General features: G+C 39.5%; 1 protein-coding gene across 3 annotated transcripts in view; it reads right to left on the bottom strand.

Moving 5' to 3' along the window:
* LOC147236161 (gamma-aminobutyric acid receptor subunit pi) overlaps positions 1-17,805 on the bottom strand; it is a 59,102-nt gene that overhangs the window by 7,920 nt on the left and 33,377 nt on the right. For 2 of the 3 annotated variants that reach the window (XM_086164582.1, XM_086164591.1), the window contains exons 3-6: positions 11,723-11,835; positions 9,737-9,804; positions 5,287-5,504; positions 842-924 (exon numbers count right to left, since the gene is read on the bottom strand). In XM_086164582.1, coding sequence (XP_086020708.1) covers positions 842-924; positions 5,287-5,504; positions 9,737-9,804; positions 11,723-11,835 — 482 coding nt within the window. The remainder of the gene's footprint in view (positions 1-841; positions 925-5,286; positions 5,505-9,736; positions 9,805-11,722; positions 11,836-17,805) is intronic. The other variant, XM_086164598.1, reaches the window with a different exon arrangement.

The raw sequence follows: 17,805 nt of genomic DNA on the forward strand, positions 1-17,805 counted from the left end.
GATGTGCTACCGCTAGTTCCATTTTTGATTTGCTACATTCATTAGTTTTGCAATTGTTTATTCCAGGCATGTCACAAAGCTAATTACGCTGATTCATTTGAAAACAAACGCAGGGACTGGAGTTTTACAGGTTCCTGTTTGTCTGAAAAATGTCCGGCTACCGCATTGCGGGGATTCCTGTGAATTCTTCTCCGGCCGGAGAGACCGGGAATTCATAGTTAATTAATTGTAAATAGATCAAATGTAAAAATGCAATCCCTCACAAATAACAACAACAAACTGAATTTCTTAAAGCCTATATTCCCCGGTTCAATATTGTTTAATAAATAACTGCAGCAGGCAGTTGTCAACCAGGGTTCCGATATAATAAAATGTATTTATTTACTTATTATTTTTAACCCATTTTGGTTGAAGCCGGAGTTATCGCAACTGAGGCTTATACTGTTGTAGCAAATGTCCTCTTCATATGCCTGTAGTCACTTTTCTGAATAGTCTAAACCCTGTATTGTTGTGTATCTTTGCGTAACAAACACAAACACAATGGACTCCTCCGAGTGTAAATCCCGGGAGCGAGACGAACAGTAGACGGGAACACGAGGAGGAGCGCGACATCATGCCCTGAATTGGCCCTTTTTTTTTTTTTTTTGTCCGCCTGTGTGACAGTAACATGTAGTCGTCTACGCACAAGCGCTTGCGAGCACTTGCGCGGACACAATTTTTTGGAAGATGAGAGAAAATGATCTTTTTTTTGATCCTTTAGTTTGATCAAATTCATTTGAAATCTCGCCCACCCACCAAGTCCGCTGCCACGGTTTCATAATCGAGTGTGAAGTGTCCTTACAGCTTTCCAATTGTAATGTACAGGTCTGCTTGTCCATCGGGTACTTGGTCAGGTCCATGTTGCAGGCCACGGTGGTGGTAATCCTGAAAGGCATACATGTATTGGTTATTGATCAACCTGAGTAGAACGGAGTAGCTAGAGCACGAGTTTGTAAAAAAAAAAAAAAAAATCGGGATTAATGGGGATTTCTAAAAACAGTCAGGTGATTGCTTTTATTTCATTTCCAGGACAGGATTAAATCGTGTTGCAAACTCTCCATGGCAACACCAGACCCTATGAGATAAAGACAAACAAAACTGTCTTGTTGCTATGCAGAGACAGATGACTGAAAGGACAATGCGCCTTTGCATTTGTGATTGCACGCGGCGAAAAAGAAAATATAAATGTGACACAATGGGCCAAGATATTTGTGCAGAAAATAAATGGATAAATAAGTAAATAAAAATACAAGATTAAAATAAATAATAAAAATACTCAGTGACAATGACCCAATAACTACCGAGGAAAACACATACAATATAAATAGGTAAAGACAAAAAAAAACAGGGCTAAAACAGCAATGTTACTTACGTAGTCTTTTGAACTTAAGACACTTTATAGCCTTGACTTGTTACTTTGACACTTTATAGTTTTATTTGTATTTCTTATTGCTCGCCCTTTTTTATACTGTTTATACAATTTCCTACCATTATTTATTATTGTTATGTTTTCCTTGAAACTCTGGCACGACAATTTCCTTCGGGATAAATAAAGTTATTCTTATTCTTACCTACCTGCATCTGAGAAGTTGATGGGATGGAGTTGCTTTTATATCATCTTGATGGAAAATGACACTCTCTATCATGTGTTATCATTAGAATTACTACTATCATATCGAATGTATTCTTTATTTACTTCAAATTGACTAAAGATGTGGGGGTTTTTCCAGTACATACATCCAGTATGTTTTGGAAAAGTGAAATGATAAATTGATGAAAAAGCTGTCCTAATGATCGCAGCATCTGGTAACAACAAAAAGGCCGTAAAACATGATGGATTTTAGCAAGACTACAACTAGACATGGTCCACTTGCTGCACCTGCCAGGGGTGTCTACCTAAAGTAGCACAATCATCCTCACACCATTATTCAACCGCCTCTCCTCGCTGCCCCTCTAATACAATAAAATGTCACGAGTCACAAAATCCATCAAGGGAAAGAACAAATATTGGAGATTTTGGGGAAAATCAATAACACAATATGGCTGCCGGAGGAAATGAAAGAAAATTTTTTTGATCATTTCCTGAATGAATCACCTTTTCTTTTTGAGGAATTGGCAAATCTATTTAGACACACGAGAGCCGTTAAGCCAAAATCGAAATTAATAATTCAGCGTGGCTGAAATGAAAAAGTATTGACGTTACCTAAAATTTTACGAACATGTTTTTAGAGCGAGTGAATAAAAGATAAACAAGATATAATCCATGAAATATACAATGTGTGGGTATTTAGTTTACATGCAACGTGTTACAAGAAATGGTACACTTACATATATTGTTTTGTTTTTATTTTTTATTAATATATTGCTGACGGGGTTTTTCACATCAAATTTTCATCATTATCAAAAATGTCATCAACACTTTACTTAACTAATGAACTTCTCATGATTTTCGCCAATCAACCATGACACCATCTTCAAATGCGTTACTTTTTGTTGATTCATTTGTTTATTTATGGTTAAATATTTACCTTACATAGCTAAATCATTTTTTATGTGATCCGCTGGTTTAAAATGTTTTTTATTAAGCGCCAATAAGTGCTTGAGGGAACTGTATTTTTAGCATTTGAAGCGTTCTTCTAACTTCTATTAGAATAATCAAGTCTCATCAAGATTCATACTATTGAACTATATTTCTGATTTTGTCAGGAAGATCAATAATTTAAAGTTGCCTTTTGGATAATTCTGGTAATATACACTATCCTTTTTCAATTCATTTTCAATCTTTAATGTGTTATTTGGAAAAACAGAAGCGATTATTCTAAACTACAAATGTCAAATGTGAATATTCTTGGAAGTGAATCTTCATTTTAAACTGCTCCTCCCACGGTCGTCTCAGTGCTTTCTCATGTATTCCCCCCCTGGCAGAGCACTGAAACATTTACCACAGCTGTCCTTTTCCTCAAACACTTCACATTTCTCACTTTATCCTGTCCCTTTCAACGGCCCAGAATTCCCCAAGCTGGCCATCTCTCTGCTGACCGTCCTTTTTGGCTTGTTTTACTCTCTCTAGTTTCTCAGAGATGACTTCACACCGCCCTCCCTCGCGTCCTCTCAGCCGTAGTAAAGCTTGTTTTGGTTGCAAAGGTTCAGCACGAACGCAAACCAAGAAAGAATAACAGATCAACGAATGGATACTGGAGGATGAGGCGATGTCGCGCAATAACAAAGACACCCAAAAGTCGTAGAGCTGCTTTCCGAAAAGTAAGGATGCGTCACGAGCCACATTTTCGTTGTTCTACTGTAAAGCTTATACAATCCATCCATGATCTGGGGCTTAAGAGTGTGAGCTGAACGTAATACAGGACTGTCTCAGAAAATTGGAATATTGTGATAAAGTTCTTTATCTTCTGTCATGCAATGACAAAAACGAAAATATCATACATTCTGGAGTCATTCCAAATCAACTGAAATATTGCAAGCCTTTTATTATTTTAATATTGCTGATTATGGCTTACATCTTAAGAAAACTCAAAAATCCTATCTCAAAATATTAGAATATCGTGAAAAAGTTTTTTTTTTTATTTTTTTTAATTGCATGACAGCAGATAAAGAACTTTATCACAATATTCTAATTTTCGGAGACAGTCCTGTAGCACAACAAATCCCATCATCATAAGCTTAAAACACCTGAACAAAACCCCTATTCAGATAAGCTTTCCATAAAACATGTGATCGGTGTGAATTCTCATCAAAATGTGCGTGTTATGCACGTTTCTGAAGCTTGCAAAGTATTTCTCAGATGTTAAACCCTAGCTCAGACAGCAATATACAAGACTATCTCAGAAAATTAGAATATTGTGATAAAGTTCTTTATCTTCTGTAATGCAATTATAAAAACAAAAATATCATACATTCTGGAGTCATTCCAAATCAACTGAAATATTGCAGACTATTATTTTAATATTGCTGATTATGGCTTACATCTTAAGAAAACTCAAAAATCCTATCGCAAAATATTAGAATATCATGAAAAAATATTTTTTGTTTTTTTAATTGTATTACAGAAGATAAAGAACTTTACACCTACACAATATATCCAGACTGTTATAATCCGCTGAGAAATCATTCATACCAAATATACCATTCACATTTTGTGCCTACATTTCCATGAAATGGTATATTGTGAATTTTGGTATTACTAATTCAGGGTCTTTTTTATACAGGACTGTCACAGAAAATTAGAATATTGTGATTAAGTTCTTTATCTTCTGTAATGCAATTACAAAAAAAAAACAAAAATGTCATACATTCTGGATTCATTACAAATCAACTGAAATATTGCAAGCCTTTTATTATTTTAATATTGCTGATTATGGCTTACATCTTAAGAAAACTCAAAAATTCTATCGCAAAATATTAGAATATCATGAAAAAGTTTTTTTTTTTTTTTCTTTTATCTTAGCTCTGCTGTGTTTGAGCTTCAGGCATGTTTGGAGAACTATAGCCTCTTTTTGACACTTGGTAAAAAAGGACATTTACTGTTTGATGCAGAAAAGGCCGACGCTGCCGCCATGACAAAGGAATGTGTTTCTGAAATTGTAGCGCTGCTTCCGCACGACTACTGCAACATATTTGCAACTAGTAGCATGTAGCAGATCAAAAATGTCTTGATTTTTTTACATTATGTTTCTCTATTTTTATTTTTTGCGATAAAGGGCAGCGTTTTTCGGTCGGTAGAAAGTCAACACCGGTAGTAACCTTGGTAAAAAGCTTGCATAAATAGTTAAAGATGAGTACCCAGATATACGGGACTGTCTCAGAAAATTAGAATATTGTGATAAAGTTCTTTATCTTCTGTAACGCAATTACAAAAACAAAAATATCATCCATTCTGGATTCATTGCAAATCAACTGAAATATTGCAAGCCTTTTATTATTGTAATATTGCTGATTACGGCTTACATCTTAAGAAAACTCAAAAATCCTATCGCAAAATATTAGAATATCATGAAAAAATATTTTTTTGTTTTTTAATTGCATTGAAAGTCCTGTAAGCTGCAAAAGTATTGACAAATGACTTCGTCCCTCTCTTCACTTCACGATCAATGAAGAGAATTTACCCGACCGTCTGCTTTTGCAGTCGTCCCATCTAAAGTTCAACCCTCTCTTTTATTCCTTTACCCCGCGGCCCACTTTTACGTCGAAATACAAAATGATCAAACGATACACCGACAGTCACGATCCTACCTCAGTGCGTAAAGGACGGTCCCGTTTGGGAAGATGCGAATCAGACGGTTTTCCACGGTGATGTCATGGAGAAAGGACTTCTTGGAGTCCACGATGAAGGTGTCGGGGACCCAAAGGAGCTCCACGAGCCGCCCATCCAGGCTCAGGCTCTTGTTGCCCTCAAACACCAGACGTTCGTCGGTCCAACGCTGGCGGAGGAAAATAGTAGCCGTGTAGTCCTGTAAGTTTTGGGGGTCAGAAGGTCACAACATTGTTAATGGAGTATTTAAACACCCAGGTCTGTAACATGCTGACACCCCATGTTGTTTTTTGCAAACCATGACAGTTCTATGTAATTGTATTTCATCAGTCAGTCAGTCAGCTTGGGGCATTTTTTTTTTTTTTTTGCATTGTTGTATATTGATGGCGTCAGGTTTCTGAGCCCTTCTGTGCCTGAAGCATAGTAATCCACGGTATTTATTCACATCAGCAAGGCAGTTCTCAATCTCAGGACACGGAACATATTTTGTGTGCGGGGAGCCCATTAAGGTCCCAATGTCATATCATATAAGGCCTATGTAATCAGTTTCTTCCATTGTGTGGCAACAAGCTGTGAGAGCAATTCCCTCACCTCACTCAAACATTTCCAGCTCAACAGCTAATAACCACCTTTTCAATCCATTAAAATGGCCTACAGAATGAACTACTTCCTGTCTTTTGGCCAAACATGTGATACTACTTTGCTATTAAAAATGAACGTGACTATTTTTTTTTTGCAGCTGAGATTTTACCCTGGTATATGATGTTGTCATGGAGATGCAAAACTGAACATTTTAACCTTTCGATAAAAATGGTGAAAAGGTGTTGCGCCGAGCTAAATCCGGAGTGAAAACATCATTAGCAGCGGCAGAGAAGCGGTGCGCTATGGTAAATAAATCGAAGTATGGGGGTACCAAATCATCCAAATGCACAGTGACAGAAATAACACAGTTGGTCGACAAATATTGAAAATAATGAAGGAGTGAATTTAAAGTAGCATCTCACTGATGGAGAACATTCGGCAGACTTATTGGGTAAGGAGAGAAGAGAATGGCTATGAGGCGGATGAGGTTTGATCATTTGAATACACCCATCTGAACAGCAGACGGGAAGTGCGACTAATAAATACGCACGAGGAAAGTGCACCTTAACAGAAAACAGCTCTATTTAAAAGATGGTTTTTCAAATATAAAGTGAACCAGGGGTAAACAAACAAAATAAATCAGGGATCAGCTAATCCAGTGTAGACCAGACCTAAGAGAATTGTACCATTTATCTATGACTCCTTGATTGTCATTCACTGATTATGCAAACCGGACCGGGCGAATGGAGATGGTAGGCAAATGGGAATCTTGGTCACTTGGCATTTTGCATTAAATTGGAAGTGGGCAGCATGAGATTACTGAGAACTGGGTGTGAAGTTACGAACGGGGAAAAATACAACCACAAGCGACCATTGCGATTAGAAGCCAAGGCAGGTGTGCTCTTATTAGAGTTTGTTCTCACCTAAAGTGTCAATGGTATTTGACCCTTTCAAGGGGAAGAAGCCAAACTGAGTCTGCGTTGAACGAGTGAGCAAACTCATTGTTTTGTTGTTGTTTTTTTTTTTTTTTTGTATATCTATTGCTCACATGACTCTTACAGGCCCTTTGACTCTTCTTTGAAGCCCAAGGTGTTTGTCTGATGAGTGTCTGCGTTTCACTACCCCTTTGTTGTCCTTGTTGTGGGTTAATGACTTGTATGCTTCTGGCTGTGTTTATGCAATTTCTTTTCTCATTAATCCTCGGTTCACTGTAAGATCAAATTAAACGACACACACAGTTTTCGTGCTCGAATGGTTCCCATGGCTGTGGTAGGGTAGCGAATTATTGGCGACAGTTTGTTTTCACGCCGTGATATAGCTGGCTGGTAAGGGAGGTCAGCAAGGAGCAGCATTGCCTGAGATCATATTGACCTCAGGTGATGGGTATGCATTGTGATGTTCCTCGTGCTCCTTGGAAAGCAACACATGGAGCATCCAAGAATTGAATTGCTACCGGGAGGGTTACATCAAAAATTCAATAATAAATAGGCTAAGAGATCTTCACTGCCACACCACTTCAGACGTGGGCTTCATGTAGAAAACATACTTTGGCCTCTTGAAATGTTTTGTGACACCTGTAACTGCAAACTCGAGAACCTACTAAAGCAATTACAGCAATAATATATACACTGTTTTAGCCACTATTCACAAAAGGCAAATATTAAATTCACCGCTTTAATCAGATCAGCCAGTTGCAGAAAATCTACGGGTTGCATTCGCTCTCCGTTGAGGAAAGTTGGTATGTCGACTCCTTGTATCGAGAGTTTAACTTTCGCGTTTGATACCGATGCTGCAGGGGATTGAAATGTTAAAGGTGGCATAGTCTCTTCAGCTTGTCCTGGGGCTTCTCTTGGACCTTCTCCCGGTTGGACATGCCTGGATCGCCTCACCGGGGAAACGTCCGGGAGGCATCCTAACCGGATGTCCGAGCCACCTCATCTAACTTCTCTCCCCGTGGAGGAGCAGCGACTCTACTCGGGAGTCTGTCACCTTGATCTTTTGGTCCCAACCCACAGCTCGTGACCATAAGTGAGGGTAGGACGGCTCCTTCTTCACCGGTCTGCCTGTCAATCTCCCGTTCCATCCTTCCGTCATTCGTGAATAAGACCTCAAGATACCTGATGTTCTCCACTTGGGGCAGGACCTCCTCCCCGACCAGGAGTGTCCACCCCACCTGTTTCCGGCTGAGAATCATGGAACCATTTGAAGGTGCTGATCCTCATCTGGACTGCTTCGCATTCAGCTGAATGCTCCTTCCAATACCTCCTTACCAGATCTTTCTTCCCACGGGAGCATCGAAGTCCTCCAGTAAGATGAGGGAGTCCCAGACAAGCGTGCTCTCAGGCAGTCCCTCTAGGAACCCCAAAGAGGGTGGGTAGTCTGAACCGCTGTTGGGTGCATTGGCACCCACAACAATCAGAACCTGTCCCCCAACATAGGGGTGGAGGTAGGCTACCCTCTTGTCCACCGGGTTGTACCCTAACATGCGGGTGGCAATCAATATGCCCAAATCTGCCCGGTGCCCTTCACTGGGGGCAACTCCAGAGTGGAAAAGTCAAACTTCCCCCAAGAGGCCTGGTTCCAGAGCCCAAGCCATGCGTTGAGGTGGGTCAGACTATATCTAGTCGGAACCTCTCAGCCTCTTGCACAAGCTCAGGCTCTTTACCCGCAAGTGAGGTAACGTTCCATGTTCCTAGAGCCAGCTTCTGCAGCCACGGATTGGACCGCCAAAGTTCGCCGCTCCGGCCACAAACCAGCTCACATAGCACCTGACCCCCTTACCCCTCCTGAGGATGTTCAGCCCAAGGGAAGGGGGACCCAGGTTGCTCTTTTCAACTCAGCCCGGCCCGACCACCAGGTGCTCGCCCCTGGGCTGGCTCCAGGGACGGGCCCTGGTGACCCACAACCAGGCAAGGATAACCAGGTCCATTTGTCTTTTTCATCATTTGGGAGTCTTCTTGACCCTACCAGGGGCATAAAGCCCCCGAAAACATAGCTCCTGGGGATCTCCGGGACACACAAACCCCTCCACCACGATAATGTGGCGGCACGAGAAGAGAAGAGGGTTTTTTTTAGGGCACTTTGTTGAAAGTTAGGATTTCATGATGAACAAAATGATGCAATTTATTTTTAACAAAAGATGTTGCGGTGCAATTTGTATTTAAATCATTTATTCACATACTCACGCCTAGCAATTGGAAAATTAATTTCCCTTCCAAAATACAGTTTCTCATTTTAATTTATTAGGGGAGGTTTTCCAAAGTAAAATGCTGCCAAATTGCTCATATTTTGCCAGTTATTTCAGACCAATGTTAGACACGGAAAATCAATTATTCCTGGCTGGTCTAAAAACAGTATTTGCCAACGGCAGCATGGCACAACTTCCTGTGTACGGTTGGTCTTTGAGTGGGGAAAAAAAAAAAAAAAGACTAAGTCATTCCAAGTGTGTAATCGTCAGACAGTCAAAACAGACTCATAACTTGAAAACCCCATGGTCGCTGCGAGGGCTACTAAATTAGGAAGTATTAGCTGAGTGCATGCACTTGTAAATTTAGAGATCCCATTTTCCCCTTCAGCACCAGAGACATGTCATCGTCAAGAATCACCGGTTCTGTATTTACGTGTTTTCTAAAAATGTCAGTGATGGGGTGAGGGCTTTGACGGGAATAAATATTAAGTTAAGTTGCGGCACCGCATCATCCTGATACTGGGTAATATTTACCGGGTAAATGTATCCTTGGGAATGACTTATCATCAGTTTACGCCATGGGGTAAAGGGCTTAATAAACAATATAAAGAGACACAACGCATTACAAAATAAAAATACAAAATATAACACCATCCTCTTACCATGTTGATCTCTGAAATGGTGTCGATGCTCGCGATATCCAGGCTCATGCCGACCGTCACGGGCCCATCTGAAACAGACGCTAATATGTTAATGCTAAACGTGTTAATGCTAAACGTTGAATTAGCTCAGGTTACATCGACGGCGCGCCGCGAATGACGACGAGCCGGGCGCAACGAACCGCGCGTCAAGGACAGCGTGTTTCAACTTCTCAAGACCGTGCATTGTCAGCACCGACGTCAGACAGTAGAGTGTGCAAGTCCTTGAAGGAATTAGCTCGCTGATTCCTCATCAAAGGGGACTAACTTTGCCATTTTCCTCTGTTTCATCTTTTCATGCGCCTTCCCTCTCATTTATCAATCTCCATTCCTCTGTGAGAGATTAATGAGCCTCTTCTCACAATGCAGATAAAGTACATGCCCGTGTGTGTGGATCCACCGTAGGCCATGCAGGAGAGCCGCTGGACCGTAGCAAGAATATGGGTACGTTATCGTGGATTTCTGCACATTTTTTTTTTTTTCCCCCCCTTTGAGAAGCCCGGCGCACTGCTGGACTTTGCTCCTGCTCTGTGTCGGTGACCTCAAGGAGGAAGGATTGCGGAACTTATAATCTCCCTTCGTCTTTTCAACCGATTTCTGCAGCGGCGACGTCACAGGGCACAGTGACCAGGTCTCATAGAATAAATTGTCCAATTGTCTGTTCCAAAGCGCCCTGTGCTTTAGACCGAGCTAAACTCAGCTTGAATTACCAATTATTAGTGAATTACCAATTATTAGAGATGAATTTCCATCTCAGATAGACTTTCCTGAGGAGAATAGATATGTATGTTTAGTAGAAAAATCTCTAAAAAAAAAAAAAATGTTAAAATTAGCGGCGTGGCACACGGGGCAGAGCGAATGTCCTTGGAACCGAAAATTCCTGTCGAACGGTTGTTAAACAAGACGCCGAACCCCTAATTGCTCCCTTGGCGCCGCTAGACGGCGGCCGACTGCTTGCGGTTGACCCGTGACGGGTTAAATGCAGAGAAGTAATTTCCCGCAAGGGATTAATAAAATATAGAGAAGTTCATCCTAAAAACACAAAGGACGGCAAAGCAGATATGATGTGACTTTTCTGTGATTCGTCTTAAGTTAAACAAACCTTGTATTACAACACTTTATAGCCTTGCCTTTAACACTTTATAGTTTTATTTGTATTTCTTATTCTCCCTCCTTCCTACTATTATTTATCATTGTTACGTTTTACTTGAAACTCTGACACAACAATTTCCTTCGGGATAAATAAAGTTGTTCTTATTCTTATATTTGGCACGAGAGTCCTAGAATAATGACAATTAAGCGCTCCGCTATTGTATATGTACTAATACTTGGGTTTATACGTTCTATCAGTATGTGACTCGTTCTTTTTTCCGATGCAGAAAGGCCAGTAATCACACTGAGCTGTGATAAAGTGCACGTTGGTATTAAGGATGAAACAGAGAGTAAATAAAACCATAATCAAATTGTGACGGGATCTCTGCTCTGCAGCGTTAAGCGGTAGCAGGGGGGGGGATTTTCAGGGGAGTTATATAACATCTTCCCTACCAAAGCCAGATAATCATTGTCTCATTGCCGCAAATAAATTGCGTTACCTGCAGACGACCGGGATCTAAATCGGCTCCGGTGTTGATTTTCACCATTAGCCTCATATACATATTAGCATTCAAAAAAAAATATTTTCACACCATAATGAGAGTCTATCCTAAAGTGCTGCCTCTGTTTTTTGTTTTTTTTTTTTACTCACTGTAAAATGAATAGTTATTCTAAAGACAAATCCACATCCTGTTTATATTAAATATCCATTCGCAGTACATTTCGCTGAATGCCAGACTACGTTACTCAGCCGGGACACGCAGGCAAGAAATTGCTACACGAGCCTCTCGCTCTCTTTCAAAGACACATTTCCCCCGAGTGTTTTGTCATTTCTGCATGTGACTGCAGTTTCCTTACTGTCAAAGAAAGGCCTGAGGTACTTGTTGTATCCTTTCATCAGCCGCTGTATGGTCGGAGGCAGAATCTCACCCTCTTTCATTTCGGCGTTGAACATGGAGCTCTCTAACAACCTGAGAAGATGGAAAGTATGGAAAAAAAAAAACAAATCAGAATTTTTTTTTTTTTTTTTTTTGCACACGAAACCCAAAACAACCTCACCGGTCAACGTTACAACTCGGTTCTGAAGCTTATCTGGCGAACACGTGCTGAGATGAATAAACGGGAGATTAAAATGGAAAACTTTGATGCGAGAAAATTAGAGAAAAGAAACAAACGTGAACGTTTTCTTTTTATAGATAAAAGGGACGGTCCGATTTCAGAACATTTTACATCCGCCACCGAATCTCTCCAAAAGGTCTGTTTACTCGTGCCTTCGGAATTACCGGTAGCATTGGAGAGACGTTATATCTTTCCCTCTGAAAGCTTTCCTTAAAGGCACATTCAAGTGTGGGAAGACAATTATATTGCTGGCAATTGCAGCAGGGAAAAAGAACGCTCATTGCGCCTTCCCAAGTGGTAAGTGTGTGTTTGTGTATAAATCAAACTCTAAATACAGAAAGCCTGCTTTGTAGAGAGAAAGCCCCAGGGCACATGCCATGATGTAAGAGAGGCTGAAGCAAGGAAGATCAAGCCATGTGCAGAGGCAGAACACGTTCTCCATACGCTGGCAGCATCAGAGTCCCCTCTGTCACTTGTACGCTGCTGTAGTCAAATGTGTGACAAGGAGAGCAAGAATATAGAAGGCTGATGCATTTGCCTTCTTTATCGCACACAGTCATCAAATATACACACGGTCATAAATCATTCATCGCTGGATCGGAAAAAAAAAAAAAAAAAATACGGGTGGAAAAAAAACAACCGAAAATCATCGCGTTTCATTCCGGGACGTTATTTTAGGTTAATTTAATTGGGTCAAGACAAATATACCCGATAGTGTACTAGTGTTGCTCTTGTCGTACTTGCCAGGTATCGTGTTTGTGTTCAACAATCGAACAAAATTAGGTAAAATAAAAAAAATTTAAAAAAAAAGTGCCGGTCGTTCGATTTGAAAAATAGCATACGATTGTCAGATCCGATGCCCTGAAGTTGGCGGGATAAAATAAAACCTAATTCCATGTGTTTACACACGCAACCACAGGCACGCTTTATTCAATTTTCTCTTTTTAGATGTTAAAAATTGGGATGATATTAATTTTAAGTAAACTGTTTATCCCTTTTAAATAGAAATCAAAGGATTAAAAAAAAAATAAATAAATGATCCATAATGATCATCCAATAGGAGCTGCTTGTGGCTGCACAGAAAGGATGTTTTAAACACTTTTCCGTCTCGGTGGTTTGCATAAGCTGCAGAGTTGCATGCGTCTTGATTTGTAAACAAGTAGAAGTCTAGTAGCAGAGCAGGTCGTAGCAGAGACGCCCTTGTTTGAACCAAAGAATCCCATGATAAAGCAATAATTTATTGATAATATGATGTAATATTTTGTAGTGGGGTCGCTGTTTTTTTTTTCTCTTTCTTGTACGTTAACAGCCGAGTACTGTTTTATGCAACTAGAGACTTAACAAAAGCGCTGTTAGCGTTTCTGCTGCACTTAGTTCGGAAGAGAAAAATTTACGGGAAGCCGTAGGAGACTCCGGCGGCCATGTTATGCGTGTATCCTGCTTAGTCAGAAGCGCGAGGGCGGCAAACGCCATCATTGGGGTGAAGCAGGTCCAACTTTTACTGTTTCCCCAACTTCTGCCAAGACTTATCTCTAAAACCAGACTTAAGTGTTGCACGGAGCTCCACGGGAGGTCCCTCCTCCCCATCGGCCGTTCACAAAAACAACCTTCTCTTCTTCTGTTGAAGATCAACTTTTTTTTTTTTTTTTTTTTTTTTCCCCCCAAAACACCCACATTCTGCAGCCGCTCCTGCTAAGTTGCCCTGAAGTTAGTGTAAATCCCTTTATTCTCGCTTTTAATATTTTACAATTAATTTTATAATTAACATGCAGCACCGGATGAAATTCCCACTGTATTTTTTTTTTTCGTTTTTTTGTCTTCCTTGCATAATGAAGTCCGGATCGTTGCGAGACTTCGGTTTTAACTATTTTGCACACTTCTATCATTTCTGTATTTGTTTACCTTGTTACAACCATATGTAGTGCATGCATTTATATATACAGTGTATGTTTGTGGGTGTCTTTTGTAATGCATTTCCTGAATGGAAAGGGAGAGTCATTTCAGAAAATAGTGAGGAGTAAGAAGAAAACTCAGTTGTTTTTCCAATAGAATATTAGTGATAATTACTTTATTATATTATGAAGAAGTTATTGGAATTCAATAGCAACAGTTACATAAAAATTATTTTCCCTTCGAGGGTTCATTGTGACAATACATTTGTAATCCCTGTTAATTATTTTTGGTAAGCACTTTTTCTTTTTTCCTTATTTGATTCATACTTCCTAATGGCATGTTAAGTAATTATTAACCAAGGTATTGCCTGCAGGGATTTTTTTTTTTTTTTTTTTTCTCTCTTTTTGGGTAAAAAGCGAAGTAAAATGCTTGGAAAATGTCTTCCCCGTGAAGATCTGCATTTGTTTCACCTGACTGTGTCAAATCAGTTCCATCACGGAGGATATGCGGCCCCAGAGCAAAGTCCCTGAGCAGGACGAAGTCTCACTCACATGGCTTGCAGCCTGTAGTTTCAGCTGGCATCGGCTTCGGATGGGAAAGCCGTGTTAGTGACAGCGGCGACAGCAGCCCACCTGCAGCGCTCTGCATTATCATCGCGGGCCGCCCCGCGTGACCCTCGTTACATTCACAAATGCTTCCGCATGAGTTTAACAGTGAACGCCGGCGACTGTGTGTGTGTGTGCATTTATGAACTACATTTTTTTTTTTTTTTTTTTTTTGTGAAACAGAAATGACGTTACAGGCGAGCGCATTTAAAAATTAAAAGAGCAGATTATTATAGGGAGACCGACTGGAGAGAATACAGGACTGTCTCAGAAAATTAGAATATTGTAGTAAAGTTCTTTATCTTCTGTAATGCAATTTACAATTGTAGCGCTGCTTCCGCACGACTACTGCAACATAGTTGCAACTAGTAGCATGTAGCAGATCAAAAATGTCTTGATTTTTTTATATTATTTTTTTTCTATTTTCATTTTTTTAAATCAAGGGCAGCCTTTTTCGATTGGTAGAAAGTCAACATCTGTAGTAATCTTGGTAAAAAGCTTGCATAAATAGATAAAGAAGAGTACCCAGATATACAGGACTGTCTCAGAAAATAAGATTGTTGTTATAAAGCTCTTTATTTTCTGTAATGCGATTACAAATGTCATACATTCTGGATTCATTGCAAATCAACTGAAATACTGCAAGCCTTTCATTATTTTGATATTGCCGATTATGGCTTACATCTTAAGACAACTCAAAAGTCCCATCTCAAAATATTAGAATATCATGAAAAAGTAATTTAGTTTTTTTTTTTTAATTGCATTACAGAAGATAAAGAACTTTATCACAATATTCTAATTTTCTGAGACAGTCCTGCAGGATGAAACCAGCATGGGAGATCATTTGGTTGAACAACCTGTAGGAAATGTATCTTAAACATAGAAAAAAGGTTGTTTTGGTTCTCTTTGTGGGAAAAATATACTAACAATAGTGGAAATGAATCACGTAACAGGACAATTAAAAAAAAACAATCCCTCAACATGAAGCTACTTAGTTCGATTCAAATTCTGGCCTTCCTGTGTGGAGTTTGCATGCTCTCCTCGTGGCTGCATGGTTTCCTCCGGGTTTTTGCGTCCTCCCACAATCCAAAAAACATCCAGCGAGATCATTTGAGATCCTAGGTTACCCAGTGAATGAGAGAGCCAAATGAGTGTGTCTCTATATGTTGCACCGTGATCAATTGTCGACCTTTCCTGCATATAGGATAACCTAGGATAACCTAGGATAACCTCCCACACACACACACACACACATACACACAATCACACACAAACTATAATCGATACTGCATGCTGTCACAATATGAAGGAATGCACATGAGGGATGCTCATTTATTCATTATCTGTACACTTAATAATGAATGAATAAACACCCATTTTATATAAGTTTGATTGTATGTAGAAACTGGTTGTTTCCTAGACAGACTCTTAACAGCAGCCGCCATTAGCTTTCTCTCTGAATCCACCCGAATACTGGAAATTTCAGGCACTAACACAAACAGTACACTATATTTATATGTATAGGTATATGTATATGTGTGTGCGTATGCATATGTGTGTGTGTGTATATATATAAAAATAGTAAGACAGCGAAAGCCCAAAACATACACTGCTCAAAAAAATAAAGGGAACACTTAAAAAACACATCCTAGATCTAAATGAATGAAATATTCTTATGAAATACTTTGCTCTTTACACAGTTGAATGTGCTGACAACAAAATCACACAAAAATGATCAATGGAAATCAATTGTATCAACCCATGGAGGTCTGGATAAGGAATCACACTCACCATTAAAGTGTAAAAACAAACTCCAGGCTGATCCAACTTTGATGTAATGTCCTTAAAACAAGTCAAAATGAATCTGTGTTGCTTCCTGAGTGGACACTATGATTTCACACAAGTGGGATTGACTTGGAGTTACATTGTGTTGTTCAAGTGTTCCCTTTATTTTTTTGAGCAGTATATTTTCATCTTTGAATGACCCAGGGTCAGAAGATACCAGGATGCAATTCACAAAAATAGAAAAAAATAATACATAGTTTAAGGATCCAAACTAGTATCTATTGGTGCCCGCTACAATAAGAAGCCATTGCTATCTTGAAGGTGCTTTATTGCACTAATAATGCTGCCTTCAGCTCTGATAAAGTACTGAATGGTTAATAGATTTGCAATATTTATGTTTTTGTTTTGTTTTTTTCACCGTCTGACAGGAACCCCTCCCCCCCCCCGTTGCTCTCCCCCCTTTTCCAGGTTAGCTCTGTCGAAAGAAGAGTAACCCGTACACTGACGTGAGACCTCGCTATCCACTCAGCCCTGTCAAAAAAAAAAAAAAAAAAAAAAGAAAAGAAAAAGGAAACATAAAACCCCCCGGATTCACATAGGCTACAATCACTGACAGCGTCTCATCTTTGTCTGCAGAGGAACAGGGGGGTGAGAACAATAACGTGTGATTTTACGGACGACAACACACGGGAACTCGCGGATTCAGTAAAAGCACGTTTGCAAAAAGGTTGATATCAATGTAGTTTAAGGTCTGTCTCTTCATAGATGAGAGCAGGATGTGCAGAGTGCACATTTTCCTAGTGCACGCTGACAAACTGACACACCGGCCCAGCGGGCTGCCTATCAAGAATAACAAGATGACACGTTGAATGCCCACATCTGTGGTGAAGTGTGCTTGACCATGACTTCAGTCTTAGCATAATATAAAAAAAAAAAAAAAAAAATGTTTTCAAGGTCAACGCATTCTTTGTACATTGTATTTTTTTTTTTTGTTATTATTTCAAATGTGTTATTTTAATTTTATAATGTACAGATGTGGTGGCGCTAAACAGAAAAACGTTGCTATTGGTCTTTTAATCATCATATATATTTAGATCCATTAACGGGAGAGCTTCTGCATGCGATGAAGTGTATGGAAGTAGATGAAGTAAAGTAAATGCATCATCAGCGTACGTTGTTTTATATGTTTTCAATTGTTTCAATTTGATATATCCGCACTGAGTATAAACATTGTAAACATACTTGGATGGCAGTGGGGAATTCTGAAGAAACTGAGAAATTTTTGCATAAAAATGACCTGAATCCAATTCAATTCCATGATTCTATTGTAGCCACTGTGTTTACATACAAGTCTACAGACCAGAATTGCAAGTTTAATAATAGATACTATTATCTAACTCTCCATTTGATAGAAGTAGACATTGAAATCCAGAATTCTACCGGTACTCAGATCAAGATCTACTTCCTTTTTCGTAATTGTAAGTTTAACTTTCAACCAAAGCAAACCAGATTGAAATTATTTATACCCGGTGCTGTGTA

This window comes from Fistularia commersonii, chromosome 2 (assembly GCF_037954325.1).
Source record: "Fistularia commersonii isolate RoL2024-O1a breed Wild chromosome 2, RoL_Fcom_v1.0, whole genome shotgun sequence".
Taxonomy (NCBI): domain Eukaryota; kingdom Metazoa; phylum Chordata; class Actinopteri; order Syngnathiformes; family Fistulariidae; genus Fistularia; species Fistularia commersonii.